Source organism: Andrographis paniculata, unplaced genomic scaffold, assembly GCF_009805555.1.
Source record: "Andrographis paniculata isolate CXL003 unplaced genomic scaffold, ASM980555v1 Contig79END, whole genome shotgun sequence".
In the NCBI taxonomy this organism is placed as follows: Eukaryota; Viridiplantae; Streptophyta; class Magnoliopsida; order Lamiales; family Acanthaceae; genus Andrographis; species Andrographis paniculata.
This window is the reverse complement of record NW_026137616.1, coordinates 2,606,540-2,621,174: the sequence shown is the minus strand read 5'-3', so window position 1 is coordinate 2,621,174 and position 14,635 is coordinate 2,606,540. Positions and strand designations below refer to the sequence as shown.

Here is a 14,635-nt window from a genome sequence, read left to right as displayed (position 1 = left end):
ACTTGAGATCATAAATCAAGTTGCAAGAATTCCAAGAATGAGTAGTAAAAATTCATTTGGTGCAAGATTGGTTGTCCCAATAGATTTGAAGAAGAAGCCATGGGAACAAACCCATCCCCTCCACAACCGGTGGCACCCGGAGATCCCGCCGGTGGCGGAGGTCCGCTCCGGCGAGCTTTTCCGGGTTGAGATGGTGGACTTCAGCGGCGGCACCATCACCAGCAAATACACAGCTGAGGATGTCAAAAATGCAAATCCTTACATTGTGAGCTCTATCATATATTAATTAATTTTCTTGAATTGTATCTTGCCAAAGTATTAAGAGCAATTTTCAGGTCAGGGATAAGTAGGGTTCTTGATTTAATTTTATTCGTTAATATATACTACAGTACTTTTTGATTACCTTATCCTGAAATATGAGAACCATATCTTTCTTCCTTTTGATATAATTGGTTAAAATTAAGATTATAAAAGTAATCTAATTTTTGTTAAATGAGAGCTTGTCTGAAATTAGGGTTATTTGTCCGTACTGCAGGCTCATTACCTGAGTGGGCCTATCAGAGTGGTGGACGGCGGCGGCAATCCGGCGGAGCCCGGCGATCTCCTGGCGGTGGAGATTTGCGATTTGGGGCCTCTGCAAGGAGACGAGTGGGGATACACTGCAATTTTCGACAGGGAAAATGGAGGAGGATTTCTCACTGATCATTTCCCTGCTGCTGCAAAAGCCATTTGGTATTTTGAAGGGATATATGCTTACTCTCCCCATATTCCAGGTATTCTCTCTCTCTTACAAATTGTCTAATTAAATTGGAGTAAGAAAATATAGATTTAATTGGATAATGCTATGAATTATGATAAATATGGGTTGCAAAAATAAGTATGATGCGCGAAAAATTGTGTTTGAGCCTCCAAAAACTGGTTCAAAAATTTTTAGGTCATGTCTGGCTGACACGCTAATAAACCGGGCTGTGTCTGTGCTCGTAAAGGTCAGGCCCGACCATGTTTTAAAATTAATATTTGGATTTTAATAAATATATATATATATTAATGTTTGAAATAAAAACAAAAAATTAAAACTTGACTTGTTGGTAAAGTTTTTGATTTGTATATATTTTGGATTTACAATCCGCCGTGCTACCCAGTACGGTTTGGAATCGGATCGGGCCGGCCCAGCACGAAAAAAAATTGGACCAGCCCGAATTGTCACCTCTAGATAAATATAACCACGAAAATTATTGTGCTATTTTTGCATAGATGAAACAAGAATAAACATATGGCAATTATATTTTTCTTACAGGGGTGAGGTTTCCCGGGCTGACACACCCTGGATTAATCGGCACGGCGCCATCGATGGAGTTGCTAAACATATGGAATGAGCGAGAAAGAAAACTCGTAGAACATGGCCCCGAGAATTTCAAGTTATGCGAGGTGTTGCATATGCGGCCGTTGGCGAGTCTTCCATCTACCAACACATGTGCTCTCGGCAAGGTATAAAACATAGACATAGAATTTATCGATTGAGTGAATATATTTTTGCATTAGATCGAACAATACTATTTTTATTGATGGCGTGTTAGGCTTCGAAACAAGCTAAGTAGGTTTTAGAAATGAGATAAATATGTAATTTTAATGTTTGTAGATTAAGGAAGGAACACCCGAGTGGGAAAGAATAGGCCGGGAAGCGGCTAGGACGATTCCCGGGAGAGAAAATGGCGGGAATTGTGACATAAAAAATCTTAGTCGAGGTTCAAAAGTATACCTCCCGGTGTTTGTTGAAGGGGCAAATTTGAGCGCCGGAGATATGCACTTTTCACAAGGCGATGGCGAAGTTACTTTCTGTGGAGCCATTGAGATGAACGGTTTTCTAGAGCTTAAGTCAGTTCATATATTATCAATCTATATAAGTTTTTAATTGATATTTTTAAAAAATATTTTTACTTGACGTGATAATCAACCAATATAATACTCTCTCCGTCCACTTAATAAGTTTATATTTACTTTTTGCGTCATTGTATTTAAATTAAAAATATAATTTTTTGTATAAACTTCGTTTTATTAGTATTATAAGATACTAATACTAATTAAAGTATTTTTGTTTTTTTTCCCTTAATTTGTACTACATTTTGATATAATAATTAACATTTAAAACTCAACACGTAAAAAGCAAATGTAGACTTTACCCGTGGACGGAAGAAATATTATATTCATTAAAATTTGTTTTCAGCTCATATGAACATATTTTTCGTAGACGGAGAAAATTTATAATAATGATACGTATCTGTATAATACAGATGTGAAATCATAAAGGATGGTATGAAAAAATATCTTACACCAATGGGGCCAACGCCTTTGCACGTGAATCCGATATTTGAAATAGGGCCGGTGGAGCCGAGATTCTCCGAATGGTTGGTGTTTGAAGGCATTAGCGTCGATGAGAGCGGGCGACAACATTATCTAGATGCAAGCGTCGCTTATAAGCGCGCTGTCCTAAATGCGATAGACTACCTCTCCAAATTTGGCTACTCCAAAGAACAGGTTTCGAAATCTTCCATCTCTAATCATTTTTTATGTTTGTTAGTTTAACGTAGTAATATTTTTCGAATTATTAGGCCTATCTTTTACTCTCGTGCTGCCCCTGCGAAGGAAGGATTTCGGGCATAGTAGATGCTCCGAATGCCGTCGCTACACTTGCAATTCCAACGGCTATATTTGATCAGGTATTATTAATATGTTTTTTTTTAAAAAAAAAATCATATGCTCAGTAAAGATCAATGTAAAAATTAAATTAAGACAAAATTTCTCATAACTCTGTATAGTTTCGAAATTCAGGGTAAATTTTTTATGTACTTAAAAAATTCATGCAACGTTTTTTAAAGTATAAGGGGATACCATGCAATTTTTAAATACATGCGAGATTTACGCTGAATTTTAAAATCACATAGAAATTATGGACAATTTTATTTTAAAATGAATTAAATGTGTGTATTGTATAGGACATTCGTCCGAAGATTCATGATGGTGTCCCGATAGGGCCGAGGGTCGTGAATAGGGACATCCCTCGGTGCACCTACGACGGCGAGCTGCCTACAACTAAGAACCCTTGTACTAGTACCAGATAAAAGTTTCCCTTAATAGAACTTGTATTGAAACTTAAATTTGGAACTGAAACCGAATATGTAATAGAGTATGGGAGTGTATTGTCATTTTTTTGGGCCTCTTTTATCATATTGGGTTGGGCTGGATTTATTTTTGGGCCTTTTACAAATCAAAGAAAAAAAAATGTCCTATTGAATTGATCGTCGATACTTTCTAATTCTACAACTCATTGTTATATTTTAAATTAAAGATAGAGTTTTGCTAAAAATGACATAGCAATTGACAAAGAAAGAAGTGAATAAAATAAAATATGAAAGTTTGAAATGTAATAGAGATGGATGATCAGATCGTGAAAAAGACAAGTGTGTCTGTGTTGAAATTACGAATGACTGATGACTTTTGGTCTCTGCAGAAATTTAGGTGTTTGTTTTCTTGCGATGATTAACTTCACCTCAACTGAAAAAGCCACTTTTGGTTTTTGAAATTAAATAAAATAGTTTTGTTTCTTTTCTAGATTTTGATTCTTTTTTAGTATTCTATATTTGGACATTTTTTTGGGTTGTGTATCTCCTTAAAAATGTTCTTTTTCAGATGAAAACATTGAAGTGTGTTTAATAATTACCATATATATATATATATATTAGAAATAAAATGTAAGTTCAATCCAAAAATTTAAATAAAGATATGAATAAACGCAATGCTATATTTCCTCCGTCGTCAAATTGTGCGTTCATTTCATTAGATACTGATTTTAAAAAAAATTACGTTTAAAAAAAAAAAAAAAAGAATAAATTTGAATGATGGGACAAGTCAATTGTCATATAATACCTCCACATTAAAATTAATAATTATACCTATATATTTAGAATGTGTCATTTAGTTTTTGTGATTTTGACTGATTTGAATGTATCCTTTTAAAAGTATTTTACTATCAGATTACTTTTAGCTAAACTTCTAATCAAATGTAAAGGTTGATTTTCTTAGTTTTTATTTTTTTGTTAATTGTTTAAAATAAAAATAATTATTGAATAACATTTATTCTTATTTTAATATCAAAAGTTTTTCTTATTATATTTTTTGTTACCATACATAATCATTTATATATAAACATAAATATAATTTTCTTTTTTTTTTTTTCTTTGTAGTTGCTCTTTTATGAACCAAAAAAAAAAAAAAATAGTGTTACTAGCTCTATTAGAAATTAGCATTTAATTTATTGCTAATAAATTTAAATGTAATTATGAATTAAAAATATTTTTGATATATGATTTTAAATAAAAATACATGTTAAATATAATAATTAATTTTTTTTAAAAAAAAATAATTTTTAGTAAATAGTAGAATAGTACTAATATTAAAAATATATAAATAAATAGAGCCATCTTTGTCGCCACTTGCTTATTATTATTATTATTATTATGTGTAAACATGGATATCATCAAAAGGCTTGAATCTGCTCTTATCCTAAAGGACAACTCCCATCCTTTAATATTTTGTTTGAATTCAACCCTTTACGTGTTTTTCTTTACACAATAATTCTTTACTGATCTCTCCGTCATCCAATTGTGTGCTTATTTAATTGGGCATGAGTTTTAAAAAATATATACAATAATAAAAAATTGGATAAACTGTTTCTTTAATCCCGTAATTGAACCCCTTATCATTTTAGTCTCGTAAGTGGAACCTCTCGCAAACTAGTCTCATAAGTGAAAAATTTTCGCTGTTTTAGTCCTCCGATGCCGGAGACGGCCGCGTGGCTCGCCGGAGGTGACGTGTCCGCCAGGTCAGCGACATCTGGCGCTGACCTGGCGGACACGTGGATTTTTTTTTAATTATTTTTTTATTTTTTAAATTTTTTTTAAAACTTATTTTTAATTTTATTTATATATTTTTAATTTTTAAATTTGATTTAATTTAAAAAAATAAAAAAAATTGAAAAAAAAAATAATAAATCTACGTGTCCGCCAAGTGTCGTTGACCTGGCGGGACACCTGGCGGATACGTCACCTCCGGGGAGCCACACAGGTGTCTCCGGCGCCGGAGGACTAAAACTAGCGAAAATTTTTTACTTATGGAACTAGTTTGCGACAGGCTCCACTTACGGGACTAAAATGATAAGGGGGTCCAGTTACTGTTACTGGACTAAAAGAACATTTTACCCTAAAAATTTTTTTTTTTTTGGATAAAGAAAAATAGTATTTTTTTACCAAAAAAAAAAGAAAACATGAATAAATTTGGATGACATTTAAAAAAAGAAAAGAAAATGAGAATAGATTTGAACGACGGATGGAGTATTATCTATCTATATATATATTTAGATATATAGATAAATAATAATAAATAAATAAATGGTATTATATGTATTTCGTTGTATTTTTTTGCTACTTTAAAAGCTAGATCATCAATTTCATCCTCTTTAATTTATTTTTAAAATAAAATATTGTTGAAAGTATTTTTTAATTAACTGTCGCAGAAAGGTTTTAATAAAAAATATTTAATTTCATATAATTGAATAATGCATGGACATAATTCCAAACCTTATGCAAATGATTTCGAAGCCAACAACGAAACTAGAAATATGAAACACATTATTTACTCGTATCATTCAAATTTATGCTCATATTTTTCTTTAAACGGTCATAAAATATATATATTTATTTTTAATAAATAATTATACTAATTTTTATATTTTTTCATAGAAAGTATAAAATAATAAAAAGTACATATTCATATTAGCAAAAAATAGATACTCAAACATTTGAGCACATATTTAAATGAGGTATGAAGTATTATGTTTATTACATATACTTTTGATTAATTAACAACAATATCTCAAATTGTTAAAAATAAATAAATAAATAAATAAAAAGATAATTAAAGACAATAAACATATATATTTAGGACTATTTGGTTAGCCTTTGTAAAATAAAAAAGAAAAATGTGCAAGTGTGTTTGTTTTGAGAAAATATTTTGAAAAAGATATTTTTTATTTGAGGTACAGGGAATTGTATAGAGAATATAAAAACAATGAACATGAGTAAGATCTTAATATTTTTGGAAAAATTTGCGGGAAAAAAAATCAAAAAGAACAAATGCTACATATATTTTAAGTCTAGCCAACATTGGACGTGTTTATTTTGTATTTTTTTCATTAATGTAGTTCTTATATTAGATATAGAAAATCATGCTAGTAATATATAAAATAATATTTTGTGTTCAATTATGGACTTTTGTGAGTAAACAAAGTATATATATTGTACTTTTTATAATATTTATAAAAATCCGTGTCATCTAAAAATTGATTGAATGAACAAACTTATTATCTCTAAATTGAATCAAAATAATAACAAGAATTTCAACACCCAATTAATAAATGAAAATATAAAAAAAATTAAATAAAAACAAAAAAAGAAATCAATCCAAAAAATTTTAAAATGCGATTTTAACAACGCATTCCTCGCTCTGATCAACGAATTTTCAAATCACAACGGCCCCATAACTAGAGTTTTTGCTTTGATATTTATAAAGGAATTCTTTTGCAAATCATAACATACATACGGCCCATGACATAAAATTTTAAATAGATTTATGACATCCCGTGCATGAGCGTATGTATCATAATCCTTAAGTCGAGTGACACGGTCCAATTTTATATCGTACTTAATCAACTATTCAATTTCAATTCTTGTTCACATTAGGCAATGTACATTCTAAAACAAAAATAATAACGAAATAAAACTCATTAAAAAGCATAAGCTTTAATACTTAAAAAGCTTCATATAAGAAAGAAAAAAAATCTTACTTGATTCTATATTTCCCCTATAAAAAATTTAAATTCAAATAATAACAAAATTCCAAAGACATCCAAAATAAAAATAAACAGCCTTAACTTTTGTAAGAGCATATAGTCTTACCAATTGAAATCATATATTTTCTTCGTCCGACTCCAAGGACATCTCATTTACATTTTTTGTTATTCTACTTAACATTAAAAATATTTTTATATTTGTATTTTGCAGAAATATCATTATAAGACACTCATAGAAGTATTTTTTTTTCCTTTAAATTGTCCTACGTGCTTATATAATAATTAATATTCAAAGATCAACACTCAAAAAGTAGCCGGACCGGAAGTAGTATATTGTATTTCGTTGTATATAAAAAAATATCATATTTCCTCCCGAAATCTCGAACTTAAATGAAAGTTGAAATAAAAGAAGAATGAATTGGGAGAGTTGGATGGAGATTTGAATTGAATAATAATGTATAGTATAAATTGAGGTTTCCATATTTGCACATACACAAAATTGAATGCCTCAATAAATGATGAGATGGACATGTTCTTTTCTGTTCCTGCTTCAATTTTAACCTCTTTCATTTTAAATCTGCCCACCAATATTACATTACACTCGTCTCCCAAATAACAGTCACAAGACAACAAACAAGATAAGACAACACATCATATCTCATCCACTCTAATATACTAGTAAGTATTATTATTATTATATATAATTTGACCAGGAATTGAGTTGTCACTTCCCTCAATATAGCTCAGAACTCTGCATGCATGCATGCACTGCCCCTGCCCCTGCCTTTGCCTTGTGGGTTTGCAGATATACGTACACTATACATACATATATACATACAATACTACAAGAAAGAAAGGAAGAAGAGACACGACAGGATGCACAATCAAGAACCGGACCGCACCCTGCTGTCGGACACGTGGCACCAAACGACAAACAACATTACTCAATTAAACAAAAACCAAATTGGGGAAGCCATTACATCCCTTTCCATATACGTTCCCCCTAATTATATTATACAGTACTTCTTCTGTATTTCAATTTTCAATGTACAATACATACATCATATCTATATATATATATATATCATCTCTACACACCTCTCTGTACGTCTACTACTGTTATTACTCGTATTTTAATATAATAAATTTATTTTAAAAAATAAAATAAAACCCACACAATTAAAACCCTAAAAAAACTTTTTAGGAAATTGACGTGATGAATAATAATTATAATAATTTGGAATTGGTGTTAAAAGTTAGGTAAAGTTGTCAGTTTATGCAAAACCCTACATGTATAGTGAGAGGAGAGAAGATTAATATGATTTGATTAATTTAATTAATTAATGAAATGAGTCGACATCCATAATTAACAGAATGAAAGTTTAGGCAGCACAAACTGATGAGTAATGATGGTTATGCAGAATGATTTAGCAAAGGACAATTTTCATTTGCAGACAATACCAATAATTACAACCTTAATACCATCAACAACAAGTAGTTGTCATTTGCAGACAATATCATGACATAAACACATTCATATATATATAAATATATTGATGGATACTTTCAATAATACTACCTCCGTCTCAAATAATGTCCAACATTTGTTTTGAGCACGAATTTTTAGGTGGATAGTATTAAGTAGGATAATTTAGAAATTATGTGATGTGATGGAAAGAAAAATATATATTTTATTTTTTTATTTGGGTGATATAATGGATAAAGTGTGAGGTAAAAATTAAGTATAATTAATTATTTTCTATTTTGAAAATATTGCAGGATGTTTGGAGCATACCAAAAAAGAAATATTGGACGGAGGGAGTACTACTACTACTATTTGTTTGCTGGTGTCTGTCACAAACTCACCATTAGATGCAATTAAATTAAATTAATTAATTAGTTAATTAATGTCGCTTTAACAATAATTATTACAATTACTAAATATTATTATTATTATTATTATTACATTAATTACTTCTAGTTCCATACGTGTCTTTTCCTAGTTCAATTTTACTTGCCCGGAAAAGACAAATGCAAATTATATGCACTATATAGCTACCACTCCATATATTATTTTAGCTTTACTTTTTATTCCTATTTCTTGATGCTCTCATTGTTATCTATTCAGAATTTTAAAAGCAAAATAAATAGTCGTATTTATATTTTTCGTATTTATATTTTTTGTCATTATACTTAACATTGAGATTATATTTATATTTGTATAATCTTTAGTACAAATGTCATTCTATTAGTATTATAAGACACCAATTAAAGCATTTTTTTTTAATTTTTTTTTTAAATTTGTACTATGTTTTGATATAATAATTAATATTCAAATATCAACGCTCAAAAAGTAATGAAACTTTTAGAGTCGGACGAAAATAGTATATTTTTATGAAAAATTATACGAATTAGTGTGGTTTTGATTTTGGGTTTGAAATGCAAAATTATCACACCCAGTAATTTTATGTTATTTGATATTTTTATGTCCTTAAAGTATTTCCAGTGAAATAATATGGTATTTTATGGAAAATTGTATATAAAAAAATATGTCAAGAATGGTAAAATTCAAACCAAACAATTTTTGTGTTTCAATTATTTATTTTTACATGAAATTAATAAAACTTTGGAGTAACTTAAAACTAAATATTAAATATATTTCATTGTCTCTCAAGTTTATTTTTGCTTGCCATTCAAGTATGTCAATCAAAATAGCACTTGGAGAAATATTTGAGGTATTTTATTTATTATGTGGAGATTATATCTACTAAATTAAATAATAATTTTATTGATTTAAGACGATTCTAAATGACAATATATGTGGAACGAAGAGAATATTTAATTGTTGAAAAAAATATATTTGAAAATACAAGCAAACAAATACTATTAGATATGGGCATTTGTGACAATATTAAACCACGCCAAACATCTGTTAGTATTATACGTTGAGTATTGTGAAGAATGACTAAAAATCAATTTTACATTCAAAACATCATATCAATACCTATTTATATCACATCATACAGTTATTCAAATTCAAAATTTTTACTATTCAAATCCCAACTCAAAATCCAAACACCCAAACAAACACACCCTTAGTGTGTTATTGGCATAAATTAGATATAGATCTAGAGTTTTAACTATAATATAATTTTCATATTTACATGAGTTTTATATTGTTATTCTTTCTTTCATAATGATATTTTTGTCGAAAAAAAATATAAATTTTTAATATATATATAATATGTATTTATTGATATATATATATATAATAATTTTGAGTGAATTCTACATATAATATACTATTATAAATTTAATTAAGTCGATTTATATTTATTGAATATATTTATATACATATAGTTTACTAAACATAAAAATATATCAAGTGTGATAATAGAAACTAAAATAAAAATGTATCAATTGTTATAAAACATTTGAAAAATATATCATACTTTTAATTTTATAAATAAAAAGACCATCATTTTAATTGCTTAAAAAAAAAATTATATGTTAAAATATTTTACTTTTAAAATAATGTCACAACTTATAACATTTTGACTTCACAACAATTTATTATAAAACAAAATAAAACATGTCGATATCCTCTTTATCTTGCCTATAGGCTATAATATAAGATTTATCTAACCTATCTCATATTGCGTATGTGATTTGCGAACTATCAGTGTGGTTTGATTTTATTTATCTTGTTTGATTAATACAGTCAGATAAATGAAATTTGATAAATAACTTTTTTTTCTTCTAGAGAGAATTGAATATTGATGTATTATATTTAATTTTATTTTTAATTTTTTTTACTATTTAATTTTTATTAATTTTAAAATTATATTTTTAAGATTTTTAAAAAATCGCATTTAATTTTACTATTTTTATAAGAATAATAATAATACTAAATAATATAAATAAAGAAGGTCCTAGAGCATAACTCCATTTAATATAGCCTTAGGATCTGGTGCTAAAAATTAAATGTTGAAAGTGCGATGAATAACTATAAATTAATTATATATATTTATATATTAAGAATTAATTCTTTTAAAATTCCTAAATTCTTAATTTTATTTTATTTTATTTTTTTCAGTCACTACCTGCAAATTCTTTCTTTTTAAATTCTTGTTATGCCATGTAGCTTCCTATTTATAATTTTATTATATAAATATCCTATTTTACCTTTTAAATAATATTTTATTCATTTTTTTATTTCCACTTTCATACAATCTAAAAAAAGTCAATTCATCTATTTTCACATACAGATTATTTTAATAACAAAAATAAAAAATTTGTCAAATGAAGATTTATATTTTTAAAATTTATTTCAATATTTTTTTATACTGTAATCAATACTTTAAATAATATTTGAAATATTTTTTATTCCTTTATTGACATTTTATTCATTTGAGACACTACATCATTATAAATATATTGCATTGTTGTTTAAGGATTACGAATAAATATTTTTAACTATTTGTCATGGTATGAATATTTGTATATTAAATCACTTGACTTATTAATATTATCAATAGTACATCATACATTACTATATAATTATTTTTTAAATATATTAGTTTTTACAACATTAATTTTTTATACCCCATTATTTTTTTTGTGTATCTACACGAATATATATATATATACTTTTTCAAATAAATTATTGTACAATTAAGTTTTACTTTATGTATTATTACAAATTCTTTTTTTTAAACTGTTACAAATTTATATAATTAATATTTTTTTCTGTCAATATTTATTTCATACAGTTATTTATTTATTATATGTATAATAATAAAGTAAATTTATAAGATAAAAATTAAAGATTTATACATAAAGATAAAACGAAAAATACAATAGATACGAGAAATTAAATAAGGGCATTTTAGAGTTTTTAGATAGATAAGAAATGAAAATGAACAAATTAATGTATAAAGAGTAAATAAGAATTTAAAAATAGATATAAAAAGTTTAGTGGAAGTAGCCATATTATTAATTATATTAATTAAGAATAATTATATTTTTAAGTATTCAGCGGGGGCTGAACTAATATTAATCAGCACAGGATTCTAACTGTTTAATACTTCCTCCGTCCCATATCTATATCTATTAGTTTTTGCACGAAGTTTTAGAAATATTAGTATTATATTGTGATGAAGTAGAAATAAATATAAAAATACTAAATTAACTTTATTAGTATTGTATGATATAAAAGTAATGATATTTGTGTGATATATTCTAAATTGGAAGAATATTTATAACGTTAGATAAATAACACAATTATTGGAAAAAAATAAAATAGATACTTTGTTATAAGATATATCAAAATAAAAAAAAAATTAATAAATTATTAAGATACGAAAGAAGTAATATTATTACAAGTAAAGGCAACGAATCATCACTCCATTTAATATATTATTTAATGATATTTACAGTAAAGGCAAAATTTGTATTAATGGCAAAATCAAATGATAACAACGTTCTTCTTTTTCCCTATGCCACAGGCCACACAGCCTTTCTGTATTCACCTTCATTTTCATTTGCATTTGCATTTCATCTATAACAGCTGCATAATACTCCCTTGGTCTTAGAAGATATGAGACTATTACTGTAAATACGGAAATTTAGGTAAAATATAATTAATAAATAATTAAAAAATATATTAATAAAAATAACTATAAATTAAGATTAAAATAAGTAAATAATCTAATTAAAATTAAGAAAATTATAAAATTTAAAATTTAAAATGCAATTAAAATGCATAATTATATTTTTAAAAATAGAAAAGATAAGTTACGTAGAACGGACGAAAATAAAAAATTAGAGATAAATTATATGGGACGGAGGGAGTAAATTTTACCGATCATTTTTACTTTAAATATACTTTTCTTAATTATATTTTTAAAAATAAAATAATTATTACAGATAGAAATGGGAGACCCGAATATAATTAGTCGAAATTATTTTATTGCCCAAAAAAGAGACACATCAGAGACACAGCCGAACACTCCGCAGCCACCGCCGCCATTTTTGTTCTGCCGCCTTTTTGTCATCATTAATCATTTTCAATTATTATTGTTTATCACTTTTATTACTATAACTCAGCACTTGTATTTTCAATTTTTTATTTAAAAAATAAAAAAACCACACCATGTATATAATTTTCAAATTAAAAAATTATCATTTCTTTTTGAGCCGTAACTAATTACATGGCCCCCTCGTTATAATCAAACTGCATAATAAAATAAAGATCACTTTTGGGAGAGCCGGGACTTCCACACCGGAACCCCTTTTGTGCTATTCAATGCATCTCGCAGATTATTCGGATGTCCAGATCCACGGATCTCCCACTTATCAAGCTTCATTATTATATACATCTATATATATTGTGTATATATATTTTTTTCCATTTATTTTAAGTTTCGTTTATTTTTTATTGTTAAACATTACAATTTTTTTATTTTTAATTTTTATAAAGCTATCGTTCTTAAATTGCGATTTTTTTTTAAAAAAAATAATAATAATTACATATTTTATACAAAAGTCAAAATATTTATTATAAATAAATTTAAAAGTCATTGCAAAAAATCAAAAATTCAAATACTTAATATAAATAAATATATTTTATATTTTTAACACAATATCTCATGCTACATACAAAACCTATATTTATTTTATCTTATTTTGAAATTTTGAGTTTCATCAATAATAGTAAAAATTTTAAAAATATATATATATATAGTATTTAATATAAAAAAATATGTATTGAATATATTATTTTAAAATATATAATACTAATTACATCATTCAATTTTGTGCTCAATTTCTTTGCTAAATAAAAAAAAAAAATAACACAAACTTTAATAACTGAAAAAAAAAAAATTAAGTAAAAATTACGTTTTAAATATAATATTCTTCAAAATCCTTTTTTTTTTTTTGTGCAAAATATAAAAATGAATTTTAGAAATAAATAAATATATATAATGTTATTGAAAATTATGTTTAGTATGTATACGTGTGTGTTTATGAAATATTTTTAAATAATAATAAGTGGATAAACTTTATATAAAATTCAAGTAGTAAAATATGACAGCTAATTTTCTGGATGTATTTTCAAACTCTTATTTTGATTCTCCATATGTATACTTATCGTATATTTATTTTTTAAAGTATTATATTCAAAACTTATTTTTATTCAATAAAAATTACTTTATCCGTCCCAGATATTTTGTTCGGCGTTACCGTAGATACGGAAATTTATAAGAAATATAATTAGTAAATAATTTTAAATATATTAATAAAAATAATTATAGATTAATATTAAGATAATTGATTAGTATAATTAAAATTAAAAGAAATTATAAATTAAATTTTTAAAAATAAAATTAAAATGTATAATTATTTTCTAAAATAGAAAAATGACAAAATAAGTAAGACAGACGAAAATGAAAATATAGATATAAAAATTGGGACGAAAGAAGTATTTTTTATATAGAAGATTATATTATGGGAGAAAATGATGAAGATAAGTGAGAAATATCACAGAAGTTTCAATGATGAAATGCAACTACACAAATAATTTAGATGATAATTAGAAAACTGTTATAATATATATATATTAAATTTAGAAATGTATAATGTATTTTTAAAATGTCTAAAATAAACTATAGCTTTTAGAGTGAGAAATAGCATATCAATGTGCTATTTTTTTGCAGTGGGGTGTGTGTA

At 26.3% G+C, this 14,635-nt stretch overlaps 1 protein-coding gene across 1 annotated transcript; it reads left to right on the top strand.

Annotated features, from left to right (window-relative positions):
• On the top strand, window positions 1-3,246 carry LOC127240718 (uncharacterized). Its single transcript, XM_051259537.1, has 7 exons — window positions 1-265; window positions 536-773; window positions 1,298-1,488; window positions 1,640-1,875; window positions 2,292-2,535; window positions 2,610-2,717; window positions 2,994-3,246. The coding sequence occupies exons 1-7, from the start codon at window positions 38-40 to the stop codon at window positions 3,117-3,119; spliced, it is 1,371 nt and encodes a 456-aa protein (XP_051115494.1). The 5' UTR covers window positions 1-37; the 3' UTR covers window positions 3,120-3,246.
• Window positions 3,247-14,635: the final 11,389 nt, after the last annotated feature.

What these genes read in the sequence shown, in the direction of transcription:
- LOC127240718 (XM_051259537.1), top strand. Translation starts at nt 38, where the DNA reads ATGAGTAGTAAAAATTCATTTGGTGCAAGATTGGTTGTCCCAATAGAT. An exon ending in ACACATGTGCTCTCGGCAAG is followed by an intron (nt 1,489 to 1,639) that starts GTATAAAACATA and finishes TAATGTTTGTAG; the next exon opens with ATTAAGGAAGGAACACCCGA. An exon ending in AACGGTTTTCTAGAGCTTAA is followed by an intron (nt 1,876 to 2,291) that starts GTCAGTTCATAT and finishes TGTATAATACAG; the next exon opens with ATGTGAAATCATAAAGGATG.